The 17519-nt window shown below is 38.6% G+C and overlaps 1 protein-coding gene across 1 annotated transcript; it reads left to right on the top strand.

Annotated features, from left to right (window-relative positions):
* The first annotated feature begins 7579 nt into the window (after positions 1 to 7579).
* On the top strand, positions 7580 to 16511 carry LOC134678405 (myrosinase 1-like). Its single transcript, XM_063536976.1, has 11 exons — positions 7580 to 7689; positions 8388 to 8535; positions 10053 to 10219; positions 11068 to 11200; positions 11738 to 11859; positions 12213 to 12301; positions 12768 to 12915; positions 13685 to 13845; positions 14234 to 14386; positions 14599 to 14690; positions 16247 to 16511. The coding sequence occupies exons 2-11, from the start codon at positions 8516 to 8518 to the stop codon at positions 16383 to 16385; spliced, it is 1224 nt and encodes a 407-aa protein (XP_063393046.1). The 5' UTR covers positions 7580 to 7689; positions 8388 to 8515; the 3' UTR covers positions 16386 to 16511.
* The last annotated feature ends 1008 nt before the right edge of the window (positions 16512 to 17519 follow it).

Below are 17519 nucleotides of genomic sequence, written 5' to 3'. Positions count from 1 at the left end.
GTCCGGCAACGTCGCGCCACATCACATCACCCGACCCAACGTCGCTGGCGACACGTGTCGTGGAACATTTGTCGCCTAGTCCATCCCTGGCTTAACTAACTCACTTACTATAAGATACAGTCACTAAAAAGCCCTCGAGTGTGTGTGCGTTTATTATTCCTTTTAACTGAAGTTTATCTAGATTGCATCGTTACTGCAAGTTATCTAATCAAGTTAAATGTAACTAATCAAATATCTGTGTTTTTTGTCAATAACAGCTAGGTGACAGATAAAAATATGTAATAAATATACTTATTATTTGACACTTTTATAAATATTAGATAAGGTGAAAAACAAAACAATTAGGGGAAAATTTTAACACAATAAAAGAAATATACAACAAAATGTATTGTTTAATTTTATTTCAAAAATGAAATAAGTACTTAGTGTATCGACGAGAAAGTATACCATCAATGTTTATTATTTGCTACTTATAGGTGTTTACGTACTTGTGGCGTTATTCATTATTCATAAACTCGATCAATCGTCACTCGAAAATCGGTGGAAAACGGAGAAATGCTAATTTTTTAAATACGAACGATCGAAATTTGAAATCTATTGGTATTGAACTCGATTTCAATTCTACTTATTAGTAGAATTTAAATGCCCGTTAGTGGAGATATTATTTAACGAAATTTACGAAATCGAGTGGTCGAAATTCAAAAATCTGCCCCCTGGCCTAAATTATCTAAGAGTCGAATTGTTTTATCCGTCATTTTAACTTATGTATTTGTCAAAAAGGGATTAAAACATAATTTTCTCAAACATACAATAAAATATTGATGTTATGTTCCTTATAATAGGCTGCGAAGTATGACGTTTCAGGTGCGGCTAGGACAAAAGGTATTTAATGGAATTTCATACAAATCTTGCAGGCCTAGGCCGGCAAAGTCCTCTTTTTTAATTTTCATTTCACAGATATTTGTGCTACAGCATCGTGGCATTCATTCATTAAAAAAAAACTAAAGGCAGTATTGGCTTTATGGTTCGTAATGACACTGCCACTATGCCTATAAAAAAAAAACAAAAAACAATGTTTGCTATAATTTGCAGTTTTATTTGTATAAAATCAACATGAGCTTAATAAATAATACATTATTAACCAAATTTTATAATTTTAAATTATAAATTTAACTACACAAATAAAAACATTTAAAATATTTCATCTAAACGTTAGCGGTAAAAAGGTCTACTCAAACACGCATAGTTATTTTTTTAAATTGTTATGGAGGTAAAGTTGAAAAATTTTCATTCTGTTTTATTGGATTTATGGTGCGTTGTTGATTTTTAGTGTTCCGTACAAAACTTTGTTTACGGAACACTTATGGGATCACTTCGGTCTTGCAAATCAGTTAAATACGTTTTTCTCAGAGACCGTTTGACATAGATACCTAAAATTTGGAACAGTTATAGCAATTACCACCACTCATATTGTGAATAAGTCAAAACTGCTTATTTCTTATTAAAGGGGGAAATTTAGGGGGTTGAGAGGGGTAAGCTGAAACTTTTTTCATTTGTAAGAATCGTGTGGGGTACCATTAGAAAGCTTGCAAAAAATTGAGTCGATGGACTGATTTTGACTTCATTTTAGACTGCAATAGTTTCGTCAAAAAATGCATTTAAAGTTGCAAGTTTTCATACAAAAATTTTCACCTCTGTCCTGGCGATTTTCGCGAAAACTATAGCTAACAGGCAGCTGACCAGTCAATACCCAACTTAAAGAAGCATGGAGACGGCGGGAAAATTATCAGCTTAACTTTATCTTTATTAGTTTTTCAACTGCAGCTTGACCTTTGGTTGCTTAGGGCTAGCTAACTGATGCTTACACTGGTCAATTCATATTAGGCGAGAAACATCCTTAGTTAAAACTTTGGCATTGAAATTTATGACTTATGTCTTTGACATAAAGTTTAATTCTGCTTGCTTATTTTTGTGGGATATTTAATTTTATCTTAATAGCCTACTATAAGTATGAGAGAGATCTACAAAATACGACCTTATTATATTGCAAATAAGTTTCAATTTCGAACGGGCTTTCCAAGCAATGGACTAGCATCTCAAAAATCTGAAAAATTCAAATTAAGAATTCCGTTCTTGACTGTCGTTGTGTTTTTTTCCACAATAGGACACATAGAGTTAGTAAGGCGTATAGAGATAATAAAGTCATTTAATATTTATGAACAGCTTTGGCCTCATGTATAGATTTTATTGAGAGTATCTGATTCGTCGAAACAATATACACAATATTCCTTTTCATTAAGTACCATTACATTTCTGTATTAATTGTATAATTATAATATCTATTAATTATATTCAGTACTTATGTCTATTTTTGAACGGATCGGTGAGGAACAAGATTCAGGCCTATAACCGCGAAAATAGAAGTTCGCAAATTGCGAGCATTTTTCTCTGTCACTCTAATTACGCCTTCATTGGAGTAAAAGAGAAAGATCCCCGCAAATTGCGAATTTCGGTTTACGCGGTAGCCCCTCAGTCCTGTTACGAGAAAATAATTTTGGAAGACATTAATAAATAGTACCTATATGACAGTTAAATATCACAGTTTTTTAGAAACAAAGGTAAAATTGACGAAATATTTAAAGTAAGCCGATCTTGTTTTTTAGCAGTTCTAAATAATATTAAAGTCTATATATATGGCATAGAACTAGAAACAAAATCAAATAAAAAATAATGAGTTCTAAATTCAAATTGAAGGAGTTATGTTACATTTTAAGGTATTATAGGCCAAGCGCGCACCACGATATAAATTTTTGCGACACGATTTTAGAATCGCGCTGTAATATATCGCAGAAAATTCACTGCGCGCACTGCGATGAAAATGAAAAAGTCGACCAGTCGCTTGTCATGAAACGTGTCTTTAATATGCGATTGCTGTATGACTTTGAGCATTTATAACACAAAAGGTGATCCCCGTCTATTTCCATAATTAAATGGTCAACATCTAGCGTCTCATTTTGAGACTCCATTGGAGGTGCAGGTGCCGAGATGTTGGGGTTTGGAGAGCGAAATGCCGACTGAGGTCCGGCCGGGGTGCGATTTTATTATCATAGTGCGCGCGGGGCCATACAACTCCGCATGCTGCAATTCACTTTGCGACAATCGCGTCGCGAACAATTGCGGAAAAATGTGACAAATCACAATTTAAAAATCGCTGCGATTTTTTTGTCGCATATGCGCGCACTAACATATAAACACATACATTGCATTTCTGCGACAAAATTATCGCAGGACAAAAAATCGTGGTGCGCGCTTGGCCTTACTCTAAATTATTATAATACATCAAGCATTCGCGAGATGCTCGACTTCGGTATTCAAACACAAAGCAATAGTACAAGAATCTAACTAAATGCAAAGGCCGAAGGAGCGATTCGAAGATCCGAAGCGTCCGACAGACGCGCGCCTCCCGTAACTTTTCCAAGTATTTTTAAGTACAAGTGTCTAAGTCGCAAGATCCAAAGGCTGAAGTCGCATTGGGCCGAAAGCCCGAAGCATCCAGGAGGTCAGTTCTAAACACAGGTAATTAATACAAGTGTCTAAATGCGAAGGCCGGAGGCCGAGCTCCGCGTAGGGCCGAAGGCCCGACGCCTGCAAGATGTCAGTGGTTAAACACAGAACTGACAGCCTGGACGCTTCGGGCCTTCGGCCCTACGCGGAGCTCGGCCTTCGGCCTTCGCATTTAGATACTTATACTATTGTTCTGTGTTTAAGTACTAACATCCTGGACGCTTCGGGCCTTCGGCCCTACGCGGAGCTCGGCCTTCGGCTTTCGCATTTAGACACTTGTACTATTGTTCTGTGTTAAAGCACTGACATCCTGGACGCTTCGGGCCTTCGGGCTACGCGGAGGTCGGCCTTTGGCCTTCACATTTAGACACTTGTACTATTGCTCTGTGCTAAAGCGATGACATTTTGCTAAAGCTCGGCCTTCGGCCTTCGCACTTAGACACTTTGTACTATTGTTCTGTGTGTGTAGTTGAATACGGTACCCTAAAAACAGGCAAACAACCTCTGTAAAATGTAACGATGCGAGCGGTACGGCTACCATCAGTTTGGCATTGACATAAACGCTACCGTGGGCGTGAACGTAATTTACTTTCTATGCATCTCGCTCGTACTGACATATTAGTGCGAAAGAGATATACCTATAGGAAGTAAATTACGTTCACGATATCGTTTATGTCAATGCCAAACTGATGGTAGCCGTACGGAACACTAAATGCCTCGAGCTATCTCGGACTTGGCCAAATTATTTTACTTTAATATGAGTTCCGACGAAATAATGAAATTAATTGTAATCGTAGGTGTTGGAATTGGCAGCGTAAGCAGAATTGATTTTAAATAACTTGCTGCCTCTGCCGCCATGTCAAAGACGAAGTATGTCATATGGTTGCTTATGGCAATTTTATTATTTGAGAAATTAAGAAAAATGGCTTACAGTTTATTAGAAACAGTTTTGTGGCATATTTTAAATGAATGTAACTACAAATTCGTCAACACTGTGGAAATTATATTTATTTACTCCATGCATAAAGCAACGATGTATGTGAAACATGATATCAACATGAAAGGCTATGTAAACTTATGTGACGAAAACGACAGTCAGACGGATACAAGGCGAAAAAATCAAAGATACATGAAAATATACGGGTAGTAAAAATACACGACTCGTGTAAAACATACGTGTGATAATGATATAGGTACGTGTTGGTTATATTTTGGGTGTAGTTTTAGTTTTTTCTATAAATAAAACTTGGGTTTCGTGGATTTTTTATTTTATTTATTTCATTGCATGTTTGAGAAAAGCACTATACATACCTCGGCGGGAAATGGGGTTGCCCGCGCTCAGACCTATCCGGCCTCGCTTCGCTCGGCCGTCTATATGTCTTCGGCCGGCAACCCCTTTCGTCCCGGCCTCTGTAGTAATGTACTATTAACTATGGAGCTACATCGGAGCGGTGTGCGTATTTGCATCAGATGCGAGTCCCAATCTGAATTACCAACCTTACGGCATTGTAATAAAGGACACATATACGGAATATGGCGGTGAACGTGTCAAGACCAGGCAACATTGTTATGATGATATTAAATAATATAATTATTATCAGTGCTTTAAAGGTACGAATAGTAGATAATCAAGATAACATTAGTTATCATGCATCTTATTGCACTTGGCTTCATTTTCTACATTGCGATAAGCGATAACTCCCATTATCTGTGGATTTCCCTTGCGATTGCTAGGGTTGACACTGCACAATTTTTTTATACACAAACCCAGGATAGGTAATGTTTTTCTTAAACAAAATTAATTTAAAGTTACCAGCATAAGCAATAAGATGTACTTAAGTTAACAATTAATTAGGCAATTAGCTATTTAAGTCTACCCATCTATGTTTAAGGGAATATATTGTACTAATATTTTGTGCATCCGTTGTACAAACGTGACGTTCGGTTGACGACTGCAGGTGCATTACAGTTGCGACATTACTGTTGTGGCGCTGATGCGGCCGCTTACTGTCAAGTATACCACTGTTTTACGGTCCGTAGCAATAAATGACATCTCACCGCTGTTTTTACTTTCCATTTTAGGCGTATTTCCAGGCCAAAAAATATATAAACAGTAGGTACCCAAAACTGGTGCAGAAAACTATAAACAACCATAGCAATTAGCATTAGTTTAATTGCCATAAAGATTACGTTAAATACTCAATAAATAATATTTAAGTTCAGTTACCTACCGTGCGGTGTCACGCTCTAGTAGGCCATTTTATTTAAAATTGTATTAAATATTATCATGGACAAATTTCGAGTAACACAAAGAAAAGTTTAATTACTGGATGGAAGGAAGGAATAAAGGAACCTAAAGAAATTACAAAATTGGTAGTAAAACTTTTCTTTAATCGCGTACCTCTAAATTTGTCCATGAGTGTACCTTCTACTCTTTGTGTTTTCAAATTTGAGATTTTTATGTTATTTCCACTGAGAATAACTAGATCTTTCAACCATAATAGGAGAAAAAAAAATCCAAATCGGTGCAAATCGATCAGTTTTGCTTATAAAATGCGTATTTTAAAATGCCGCAGTGATGTGCGCCGAATGTTGACTCTCCCGGTAATAGGAACCGTTAGGTTAGCTTCTTATAAGGCCAGTACAGACGGTCTACCGCGAACCACGTTCGACGTTTTGCCTCCTTGTCACACTTACGTACGAATTTACAAGTGCGACAGAGAGGCAAGACTTCGAACTTGGTTCAGAGAGGCAAGACTTCGAACTTTGTTCGCAGTCGGCCCTCTGCAACCCGACTGCAACTTGTATGGGAACGACGTCGACTCAGTGAAGCGTTTTGCGCCTCTCTACTTAGACGTTTTACGTGGATTTTAAAGTCCATATGCAGTGCCAACCCTACAATATTTTTTTTCGAAAAAAGCGGATTTGCTTACTGATAGAGCTTACTCATACTGATACTGATGATACTTAGAAAGATTAGGTAAACCGTCAATGCAAGTGTTGATTATTTTATCAATCGTTCACAAGATGAAGTTGGGAACGGCTGTGGGGTAAGTACACGGGAAATGCAATTAATTAATGTAGTAGACAAACTGCGGCCGTTTAGCAATCGTTACAAAATTGACGGTCAATATCAAATCCCATATATTTTGTCAGGAATGTAACGGCACAGTAACGGTTAGACGTTACTGATATGAAACAAGTCACGCTTTAAACTCTTAAGGTGACAGTCCATTTCCAACGACAGCTGCATTACTGTTCATGTTACCTTGGAAATTGACAATGACAGCGACGCGTTCAGTACCGGTAGTGCAGCTGCGGTTAGAAATGGAATGTTACCATTAAAGTACAAGTTCAATGAAAATGCCCATACAACGAATGCATATGATGGTCGTTCTTGTCTACGTGACAGCGTGATAAAACTGTATCCCGTCATTTCCATTCCCGCTTTGGTAAATAGTGACGGATATTTTGTCACATGGATAAAGCCATCCATAATAGGCCTGTACGGATATGATGGTCGTCCTTGTCTGCGTGACAGCATGATAAAACGGTGTCCGTCACTTTCTATCCCACGGTGTTAAAGAGTGACGGCTATTTTATCACGTAAATAAAAATGGATAAAGCCATCCATAATACGCCGGCTGGACTCTGAAATTTGTAGGCTTATAAAAGTTATAAACAGTATAGAGTTAGACTAAGAAAAGTCTGCAGCGATTTTGATAGCCCACGCAGTGCAAGTAACGTGTCATCTTAAACGTCAAACTTTTATGAAATTATGACGTATAAGTAACACTTGCACTGCGTGGGCTATCAAAATCGCTGCAGACTTTTCTTGGTCTAACTTTACTTACCATACACCACGCAACGCATGACAAGTATGTTTCTAAACATACAAAGGGTTCAGATTTCACGAATACTCAGTAAATAACATATTAAGTTTCATCCCTATTCACCCCAGTGATCTCTATTCACCCCGGTTGACGGTACTTATTGTTTAACATTTAATTTTCTATAGGTTACTATCCCTGGTGGCGGATATCGCCTGCCAGAGTTTCCCACCAGGGTTCCAGTTCGGAGTGGCCACCTCCTCCTACCAAATCGAGGGGGCATGGAATGTCAGTGGTAAGTAGTTAGGTAGAGTTAGACCAAGAAAAGTCTGCAGCGATTTTGATAGCCCACGCAGTGCAAGTGTCATTTGTAACGTCATAATTTCGTAGAAGTTTGAATTGAATTCTCCCTACTGTTGTCTATGCAGGTTTAGTAATTAACATCGTAAGGAAACAAAACACAAAAAATCCCGTACTACAATTAATTACCATCGGATATATTGGAGCGGCCATGGTGCTCAAAAATATCTCAACACGCTCTCTAAGCCCCCATTCGCACGACAGCTATTTCAACGCGCGTTAAAAAAGCGCTCATATATTGCAGTAGAGCCCATGATACCGACGATCAATGGCATTAGTGTGACAGCATTATTAATATTATGCGCGTGCGATAGAGACAGGAGCGGGCGGGTCAATGTACCAAATTCTCCGTGCTAAGTGTCCTTACTTTTATAGTCTGGACCTTTAGGTATTTAAAAAAGAGTAAACAAAATCTACCCTCAAATGGCTTCTTAAGCCAGTTGAGGGAAGGTGAAAACATTATATGATCAAATAATGTAGGTTAAAGTCAGGTCGATCAGTAACAGATCCAGATGGTTTTGTATTTGGTCGGTTATTAATAAATGGTATAACTACCCGAAAATTATTTGTTTACTTTTATTTAAGTACCTATAGATACAGAGATTAGACACTTATTGAATTTATTTTTGGCAGACAAGGGTGAAAATATCTGGGACCACCTGCTTCACATCAGACCAGAGTTCGTGGTAGACCAGAGTAATGGTGACGTGGCCTGTGACTCCTACCACCTCTGGGAGCAAGATCTCGACCTCATTGCGGATATGGGACTGGATTTCTACAGGTGACACACTAATTTAGAAAAAAGTCCTCATTAGAGGATAATTTAATTTATTACCTACCTATCGAGAGACAAGAGTGACTGTCAGTTTTTAACGCTTTATCTCAATACTTGTCAAAATATAGGTACTTCTGCAAGCCTATTATGGATCGCTTTATCCACATTTATCCACGTGATAAAACAACTGTCACTTTTTAACTCTGCGAGATAGAAAGTGACGGACACCGTTTTATCACGCTGTCACGTAGACAAATACGACCATCATATCCGTAGTGTAATAACTAGCTATATTATTATTGCTGTATGCAAGGTAAAGTGCCATTATATGGAACTTGCTAACTATGTAAACAAACCGGCATATTGAAATGGTCTCTGAGTGATGAATTTACTAGAGACTTTTGCTTATATAGTTAGCAAGTTCCATAGAATGACACTTTAGCGATATATCTACTATTGAATATAAATGAAAATTAGACATATTTTCGTGTTATTTTTCTATCGAACCAACTTTAACCTACCAAGGTTTGGCTGGAATCTGCCCTTACAAATATGCCTAACCTATTTTGTCATGAAATTTTTCATGGTATTTATTTACTCCCTCTTTAACTCCCGATTAGCTCCCGCTTAATGAAAACCTTTAATGCGCACACGCAAGTCATCTTGGCTATAATAAGGCTCTAGATAAGCATTTATCATGAAGTGATTAGTGCTAACTGCATTTTATAAGTACTATTATGATCCTAACTCTTTGCTGTGCATTTATACCTAGCTAGGATAAAAGAACGAACGATATTGGAATTAGGGTTGTGCCGTACTCAAGCACGTACAAACAGCAACGCTCCTAACTGTCCATCGATGGACCTTATTACAAAAGGCACAAGGTCCACCGATGTACAGTTAACAGTGTGGGCGATGGTACATTCAGCATCATTAGTGGCCGTACCTAATATGATACAATGGTTCAAAAGTAACTGTTAAATTGCTGTTTCTTGTTGTTTTAAAATCAGTAACTCTTCGGGGCAACTGGTTTTATAACAGATCACTTTAGCCTCTATTGGCCCACCATACAAGGAAAATTGGCAATCGATTTTGAATCAACCGTATTAGAAATAGAGTTGAATTTGTTTTGTTTTTAAATCGAACGGAACAAAATAAAAGCAACTCTATTCCATTTCATTAAGATTTCAATTTCATTGGAGCTAATTTGTACTAGTATTAGGACATTTAACCCCAAGAGGTTAAAAAGTATGTAGAATTGTAGACTATACAATAAAATTTAACGACTCTGGTACATATACGTATCTTTTATTTACCAATGAGTCATTGATCAAGTACTGAATAATTGTACCTGTCACACCTGTAAAAGTGCAGCATTAAAATTTACTTTAGATTCCCTTAACTTTGCGATGACAATGACTGTAGAAAAAACGCAGACAAGTTAATCATACTTACTACAAAATGACTATGATCCAGCTACCTACGTTCATTATGAAGCAAAGAAGCAACCTAAACTTCCACAGATTCTCCATAAATTGGGCTCGGCTCCTTCCAACGGGGTTCGCTAACAAGATCAGCGCAGACGGTTGGCGCTACTACGGGGATCTGATCTCCGGACTGCGCGCGCGCAGCATCGCGCCTGTAGTTACGCTGTACCATTGGGAACTGCCGCAAAGCCTGCAAGACCTCGGTACGTCTATCCTCGTAAGACCCAGGGCAAATTTGGTGCGTTTGAATTTGGAACTTATTTTTATTTCTATATGAGTTCAAAACTTGAATTATATTGTACTTGTACAAGTACACGGGGACTTATGAGGCTATACTGGTCGAGAAGCATAACACCCCGGCACCAGATTTACTCGCCACTGTCTGCGCCAGTTTTCGTTATATTGCGACCAAGTGCTGGAATGACATTCCTCACCCTGTGAGATAGGATAAAACAAAACAAACATGATTGTCTGTAAAGTCGGTTTACGGACGATGATTTTACGTGATAACGTCATATGAAAACGTGGCTGTAACGTTATCATGGAGATCTGTCCACAACGGTACCATGGAGATCCTTCCATAACGTTACACTTTTTCGTGCATGCTACGGGTGTTCATCAAATAAAATTATAAGACGTTATCACCTCAATAATCTTAAGAAAATACTTTTAATGAAACAGCAAACCAGGATACCATATGAGTACTTGGTTGGATTTTCTATGCTATTGTAGCAACAAATAAACGTCCCATATGAGCACGTCTATCATCATCATCATCATTGGCCACAGTATCTTTGCAGATGATAGTTGCAACGATTAAAGAAGGTATTTTGAGGAGGTAGTCTACAACCTACATCGACTGCGAAGACTGTATAGACAAATAATGGCCGATCGGCACTTCTTGCCGCATCGATCACAGACGTGTCTTTGACTCCTGGGGTGGTCCAGAAGACCACCCCAAGCAGCAGGTAAAAGACCGGTTGGGACGTCTATCAACCATATCAATATCTGTCCGGCTTTCTAGCTATTTTTTTTTAAATTTCATATTCAGGAGGCTGGGCGAACCCCCTGTCGGTGGAGTGGTTCGCGGACTACGCGCGTGTGGTCTTCAGTCTGTACGCCGACCAGGTGGACACCTGGATCACCATCAACGAACCCATCTACGCGTGTGAACCTGCTTACAGGTACCTGCCGGCCTAGCCAAGATGACATCAATCGCTTGCGAATTTTGCTATCGAATCGCTTTGTGTCTCTCCATCACTCTTCCATATTAGTGTGACAGTGACAGTTGCGTTTCGTTTGCTACGGAGCATTGTTTGATACGGAGATTAGCATGTTGTCTACGGGGCTTGAATCATCAAATGCTCATAAATTATTTTGGTCGCGTTATCCCGGCATTTTGCCACGGCTCATGGGAGCCTGGGTTTTCTTGGCAACTAATCCGAAGAATTGGCGTAGTTTTTACGAAAGCGACTGCCATCTGACCTTCCAACCCAGAGGGTAAACAAGGCCTTATTGAGATTAGTCCGGTTTCTTTACGATGTTTTCCTTTACCCAAAAGCGCCTTCAAATGAAATTAGGATACATTAAGTTCCGAAAAACTCATTAGTACGAGCTGGGGTTACATCAGGTACCTGAATATTTCATTAAAATAATTTTGAGATGAAGGAATAAAAAAGTAAAGGAATAACATAAAAACATCTATAAATGTCTGGTAACAGAGGCATTGTAGCCCCAGGACTTGTGAACGAGGTGGGGGCGCTGCTGTGCTCTAAGTACATCTTGCTTGCGCACGCGGCGGCCTACAGGATTTATGAAGAGGAGTTCAAACCTAAATATGGCGGTGAGTTTTTGTAATACTATTTGGTCGGTTGTAACAAACCGTCACCATTAAAGCGTAGCGTTTGTATGGGTAATTTCATACTTCACTGATGTTTGACGTTAATCAGTCTGTTAAATGTGGCTGGTGCATCTGGGCGTTAATGTTGTGGCGCGAAGACCCGATCCTTGCCTCCGACAAAGATTGCCGATGTTTCTCCGTTCAAAGCCGTTTCTGTCCAATCGACGGCGCAGAGTTCGGACACCTTAAGAAATTCGGTAGTCCGAATTTCGGACACGTTAAGAAATTCGGTAGTAGTCCGAATTTCTTAAGGTGTCCGAGTGTATAGTTACACTTACTTGCCCTTTATTTAACAGGTGAAGTGTCCGTTGCCAACCACGAGTTCTGGTTCGAGCCGAAAACTGAAGCAGACCTGGATATAACAGTATTGGCCAGAGACTACGCGGTAATGTTTCCACCACCTAAGTTTAATTAATTATCGTTCTTCTCAAAAATTACCAGTAAAATTTACTGGGCTGTTTATAAATTAAAGTCAAAAAGTTAAAAATATTGCAAGCTTGATTTACGCAACTACTATGTTGGAAAGTAATGTCATTCTTTGTAACACGGTTTAGGACGAAAGTTTCTTCGATTTGAACCATACCTTTATTGACATCACGCTATAACGCTTCATATCTGCGAAGCGGTAAAATATCGTAGCTTCTTGAAAACTCGGTTGTGCCGTAAATGTTGTAGTAAACCAAAAATAATAATTCTCGAAAAAATTTAATAATATGACTATAACTTCGGTTTGTATCCTAATCGTTCACTGACAAGAGGGTAAACAAACATTTCTCAAATATATTAAGTACTTAAGGATGGATTTTCTTTTATACATTTTGTTATCAATACTATTTAATGTATTTTTTTAGTTCACCCGCTTCTCTTACCCCATATATTCAGCCGAAGGGGGCTGGCCGCCGCTGCTAGAAGCATTTATGGAAAAAAAGAGTAAATCGGAGGGATACCCTCGGTCCAAACTGCCTGCGTTTACTCCAGAAGAAATCCAACTGCTGAAAGGTATTCCTGAATAGGGCCTAGCGTTTAACTGAAGCTATTGGTATGAAGTCCTTGTGATCAGCTAAGGGTTATGAAAGCTTGGACGCATGAAGCTGATTTCTATTGTGTTAAGTATAGATCGAAACACTTTGAGTCGAAGAAAAGTGTGAAAATAGGAATGAAATTTACTATAATTAAAGTGGGATATGGAAGGATTAGCATGTTCACGAAATCACTAGTAGAATTCACATCTTAAGGGACCCATAGATTGCCAGTTCGCCGGACGATTGGTATCAGTCTGTCAGTTGTTCGGAACTGGCAAATTTTTATTTCGGCATTTATTTTACCAGGCTGATATCGTCCGGCGAACTGGTAATCAGTGGGACCCCATATACAGTAATTCAGTAATTCAGTAATTTATTGCTTTCATAGGTACAATTAGGTCTTACATTAGAATGGTGAACAAGCTATGAACCCTGTAAGGGCACTACAATTTAAGTATGTAGCTTACAATCTAACAATAATATTAGGTTGGCTCAATTAAACTCTTTTAGTGTAAGGTCAGCCAGGTCAATGCAATCTCCGAAATACTATTTTAAGTGAGTCTAGAGCTAGAGCCTTTCTACACCTTGGGTGTACTCTCTTTTATGTCTGGTGAAAGTATTGCCCCATTGTAGCCTAGCTGACCTTTTATTCATTTATAAATTTTATAATGTGTATCCACAATTCATCCTATTTCCTGATATCCTTGTCAACAGCAAAGATTTCTATTATGTTGATTTATTAACAGGTTCGTACGACTTTTTCGGCATAAACCACTACACTTCGAGGACGGTTCGAGCTGCGCTGCCTGGTGAAGAAATAGGGGCGTTTTCAGTGGACGGATTCGATGAAATCGATGCTGTACTCGAGAGTAGACCCGAGTGGGGATCTGGACTGGGTTGGCTCAAAGTTAGTAACTCTTCCTGAGTCCCAGAAGCCCCTATAAAGACTATTTCAAAACGCACTTATTTATTAAAGAGGTACCTTTCATTAACTACATAAATAGGTACATATAATCACGCCTATTTCCCGGAGGGGTAGGCATAGACCACGGATTTCCACTTGCTACGATCCTGACATACCTCTTTAGCTTTCACTTTCATATCATTTCTCAAACACGCTCGCCGGTTTGTGGTGCTCTCGATCTGGCCTTTCTTCAGGATTTCTCCGATCTGATCCGAGAAACCCCTTCCAACTCCCACTTCCACTTCTCCCTTATACGCTCTCTTTGTTAGCCTTCTTTCACTCTTTCATTAATTAAGTCAAAAAAGTTGTTTAACAAAAAAAAATCTTTTAGATTAACCCAGAAGGTCTCAGGAACGTGCTGAACCGGATCAAACAACAGTATGGAGATATTAAGATCATGATCACAGAAAATGGATTCTCTGATTTTAGTACAGACTTGAATGACATTGGACGAATCGAGTACTATAAAAGCTATTTAGAACAGGTAAACTCTTTGTTATTTTAGTAAAGGTTCATATAATTCCAACCGAACATTCTCGTTTGGTGTGCCTGTGTGGAATGCTACAACGCAATTGGTTGATGAGTTCGCATCACGCTCACGATTGGTCGCAACTAGCTGCGTTATACTGCACGATTGGCTCGAATTCGTGCGTGACACCAAAAATGACACCGCTGAATAAAAGTATTCCTTGACAGGTGCTGCTGGCTATAAACGAAGATAAAGTGAACGTGGTGGGATATACGGCGTGGTCGCTCCTTGACAACTTCGAGTGGAACTCTGGCTATCAGTGAGTTTTAAATATTGGGGGACTATTAGCCAAGATGACAGTTGTTAACGCTATCCGCCTCTCTATCGCGCTTCCAAATTAGTGCGATAGAGAGACTGCAAAGTTAGCAGTAAAGTTAGCGGTATCCGAAAAGCTATGTTCAGGAGATACGGTGGGTGATTATATATTGGAAAATATTGATACGAAAGCAAAAATTTACGCTATCACTTGTCATTTCTGAATTACATAGGTAATACCTACTTCCAATGACACTGGAAATCATTCCCGTTATGATTGCATTTTTGAAATTTGTTGGTCTGTCTTCTTTTTGACGTGAAACGTAATAGCGGAAGCAGTTATAAAGTTGACCCAAAAATTTTTTATTAAGCTATGAGCTTCATCACATATGTTCCTTGAGTAATTCTAAGCATTTCAAGCCTGGGAGCCAATAAGAAATGTGTGTCTACTCGGATTTGTAATGGATTCAAACTTTCAACCCCTTTTTAACCCTGTTAGGGGATGAATTTTACAAAACGCTGAAATTACTTTTCCTGTCTTTTAATAATATCCCCAAATACAAAGATTCAAGTCCCGCGTTCGAAAATTTTTTTGATATCCATACAAACTTACAACTCCTTTTTCACCACCTTAGGGGATGAATTTTCAAAAACGCTGAAATTAGTTTTCTTGTATTTTAATAATATATCGTTTTACGAAGTTTCAAATTCCTAGCTTAAAATAAAACTTGAACCCCATACAAACTTTCATCCCCTTTTTAACCCCCTTAGGGGTTGAATTTATCAAAATCGCTTCTTATCTCTTGTACACTTTATAAATGTAATCTAGTGTGCAAATTTCAACTTTCTATCTTTTGTAGTTTCGGCTCCGCGTAGCAAAAATCTCCAACCAAATTTTTCACCTTTTTACGTTTTTCTTGTAAAATTACTATGAAATTGAAAAAACAAATATCAGCAATGAATTCTACGTCTTTGGTTTATACGAAAATGATACCAAACTTGCCCTAGTACCCACCAGGATCAGAGTAGATTTTTTTTAAAGATGACGGATGGCGGCCGTCTTTGTACCCCACCCTCCCCCCCACTTCAGGCTAGAAATGCTTAGAATTACTCAAATATCAGATGTGATGAAGCTCATAGCTTAATAAAAAATTGTTGGGTCATGTATGGCAGCGTTACATAACTGACTCCAGTATAAGGTGAACGTCTTTAAAAACCCGTAGAGGGGCTTGGATCAAAAACCGGCGGCAAAAAATCATGATAAGATAAAGATAAAAGATGTCACTTTAAATATTTATTTTATTCTGTTTTATAGTATTTGTTGTTATAGCGGCAACAGGTGTAATACATCATCTGTGAAAATTTCAACTGCCTAGCTATCATTGTTCATGAGATACAGACTAGTGACAGACAGACGGACAGCGGAGTCTTAATAGAGGGTTCCGTTTTTACCCTTTGGGTACGCCACCCTGAAAACCAGATGTAGGTAGCGAAAAGTGTTATGGCGCGGTGGCTTATATATCTGTAAAAATATGAATAAAACTCAAATATTGTCCCCAGGTCACACTTCGGTATGCACGCGGTAGATTTCTCGGACCCCCGTCGCACGCGCACCCCTAAAGCATCGGCGGGGTACTACAAGAGCGTCGCGGTTGCAAAATCTTTAGACGTAGGGAATTTTACCCAGTGGCGTAGTTAGGCGAGGACGAAGTGGGCCGTCGCCCTCGGCCTTGCGCCCCAAGGGGGGCCTCGCGCGAGACCCCTTCGGGCACAGTGAAAGAAAAAGGCCTCACAGATACAACTTCGCCCACGACTAGATTAGTTAACGCTATGATTTTACCACAGCGAACTAAGTATTTCAGAAAATTCATACTATAGGTACCTACATGAAAGTCCTATTAACAACTATATGGTCTAATTTTTAACGTTCATTATGACTATGACTACGATCATATTATTATGATGGACGTCAATGAACGATTAAAGAAAAGTACTTAAATCGATCCTATTTCATTTATACTTGTTTAATTTATATTCGAGCTTAAATATGGTTTCAATTGGACTATACTTGGAAATTTAAGTGAATATCCGATATCGTATCGGATAATGTGAAAACTCTCTAAGATCAGTGGTAGACCAATAGAATTAAGTATCAAATTTTCTTTTTTTTTAATAATGTGTAAGTGGCGCAGCGTATATAGGACGTCCACCCACAAGATGGACAGACGACCTTGTTAAGGTCGCCGAAGGACGCTGGATGCGGGTCGCTTCCAACCGGTACGAATGGAGGTCCAAGGGGGAGGCCTAGCTATGTTCAGCAGTGGACGTCTTATGAGTTATGGCTGAGATGATGATGATGATGAATGTGTAAGTACGTATAGTGCGACATAAAATAGTAGAAATAAAAAAATAAAAATGGAACTAAAAAAAATTAAACTAATGTTTCATGTTTAAGGATTTCACGTAAAAATGTGACAGTTACCTAGGAATTGGCGCCCTCAATAATTTCTACAATTTCTTGTCGGACTATAAATATTGCTGCATAATACATTCTATTATTGTTTTAATTGCAATGTTATTATTTACCTACACTATTTAAAAACCGTCAAAACAAAATAAAAAGCTACGTAGGCAATCTAAATTAATGTATAATGCGCGGATTTTTGCGTGTAAGAGTTTTTTTTAAGTAGGTTAATAGATCCATTGTTTAAATGTACTCGTAGATAAGTCGCTATTCATAATGTTTTATTGATATTTGATGACATGAATGATAAAATTTACTGTCGTATAGTATAGTATGTCACAAGTTATCATTAAAGCACACAGAATAGAG

The sequence above is a fragment of the Cydia fagiglandana genome, chromosome Z (genome assembly GCF_963556715.1).
Source record: "Cydia fagiglandana chromosome Z, ilCydFagi1.1, whole genome shotgun sequence".
Classification (NCBI taxonomy): Eukaryota; Metazoa; Arthropoda; class Insecta; order Lepidoptera; family Tortricidae; genus Cydia; species Cydia fagiglandana.
This window is presented reverse-complemented; position numbering and strand designations above follow the sequence as displayed.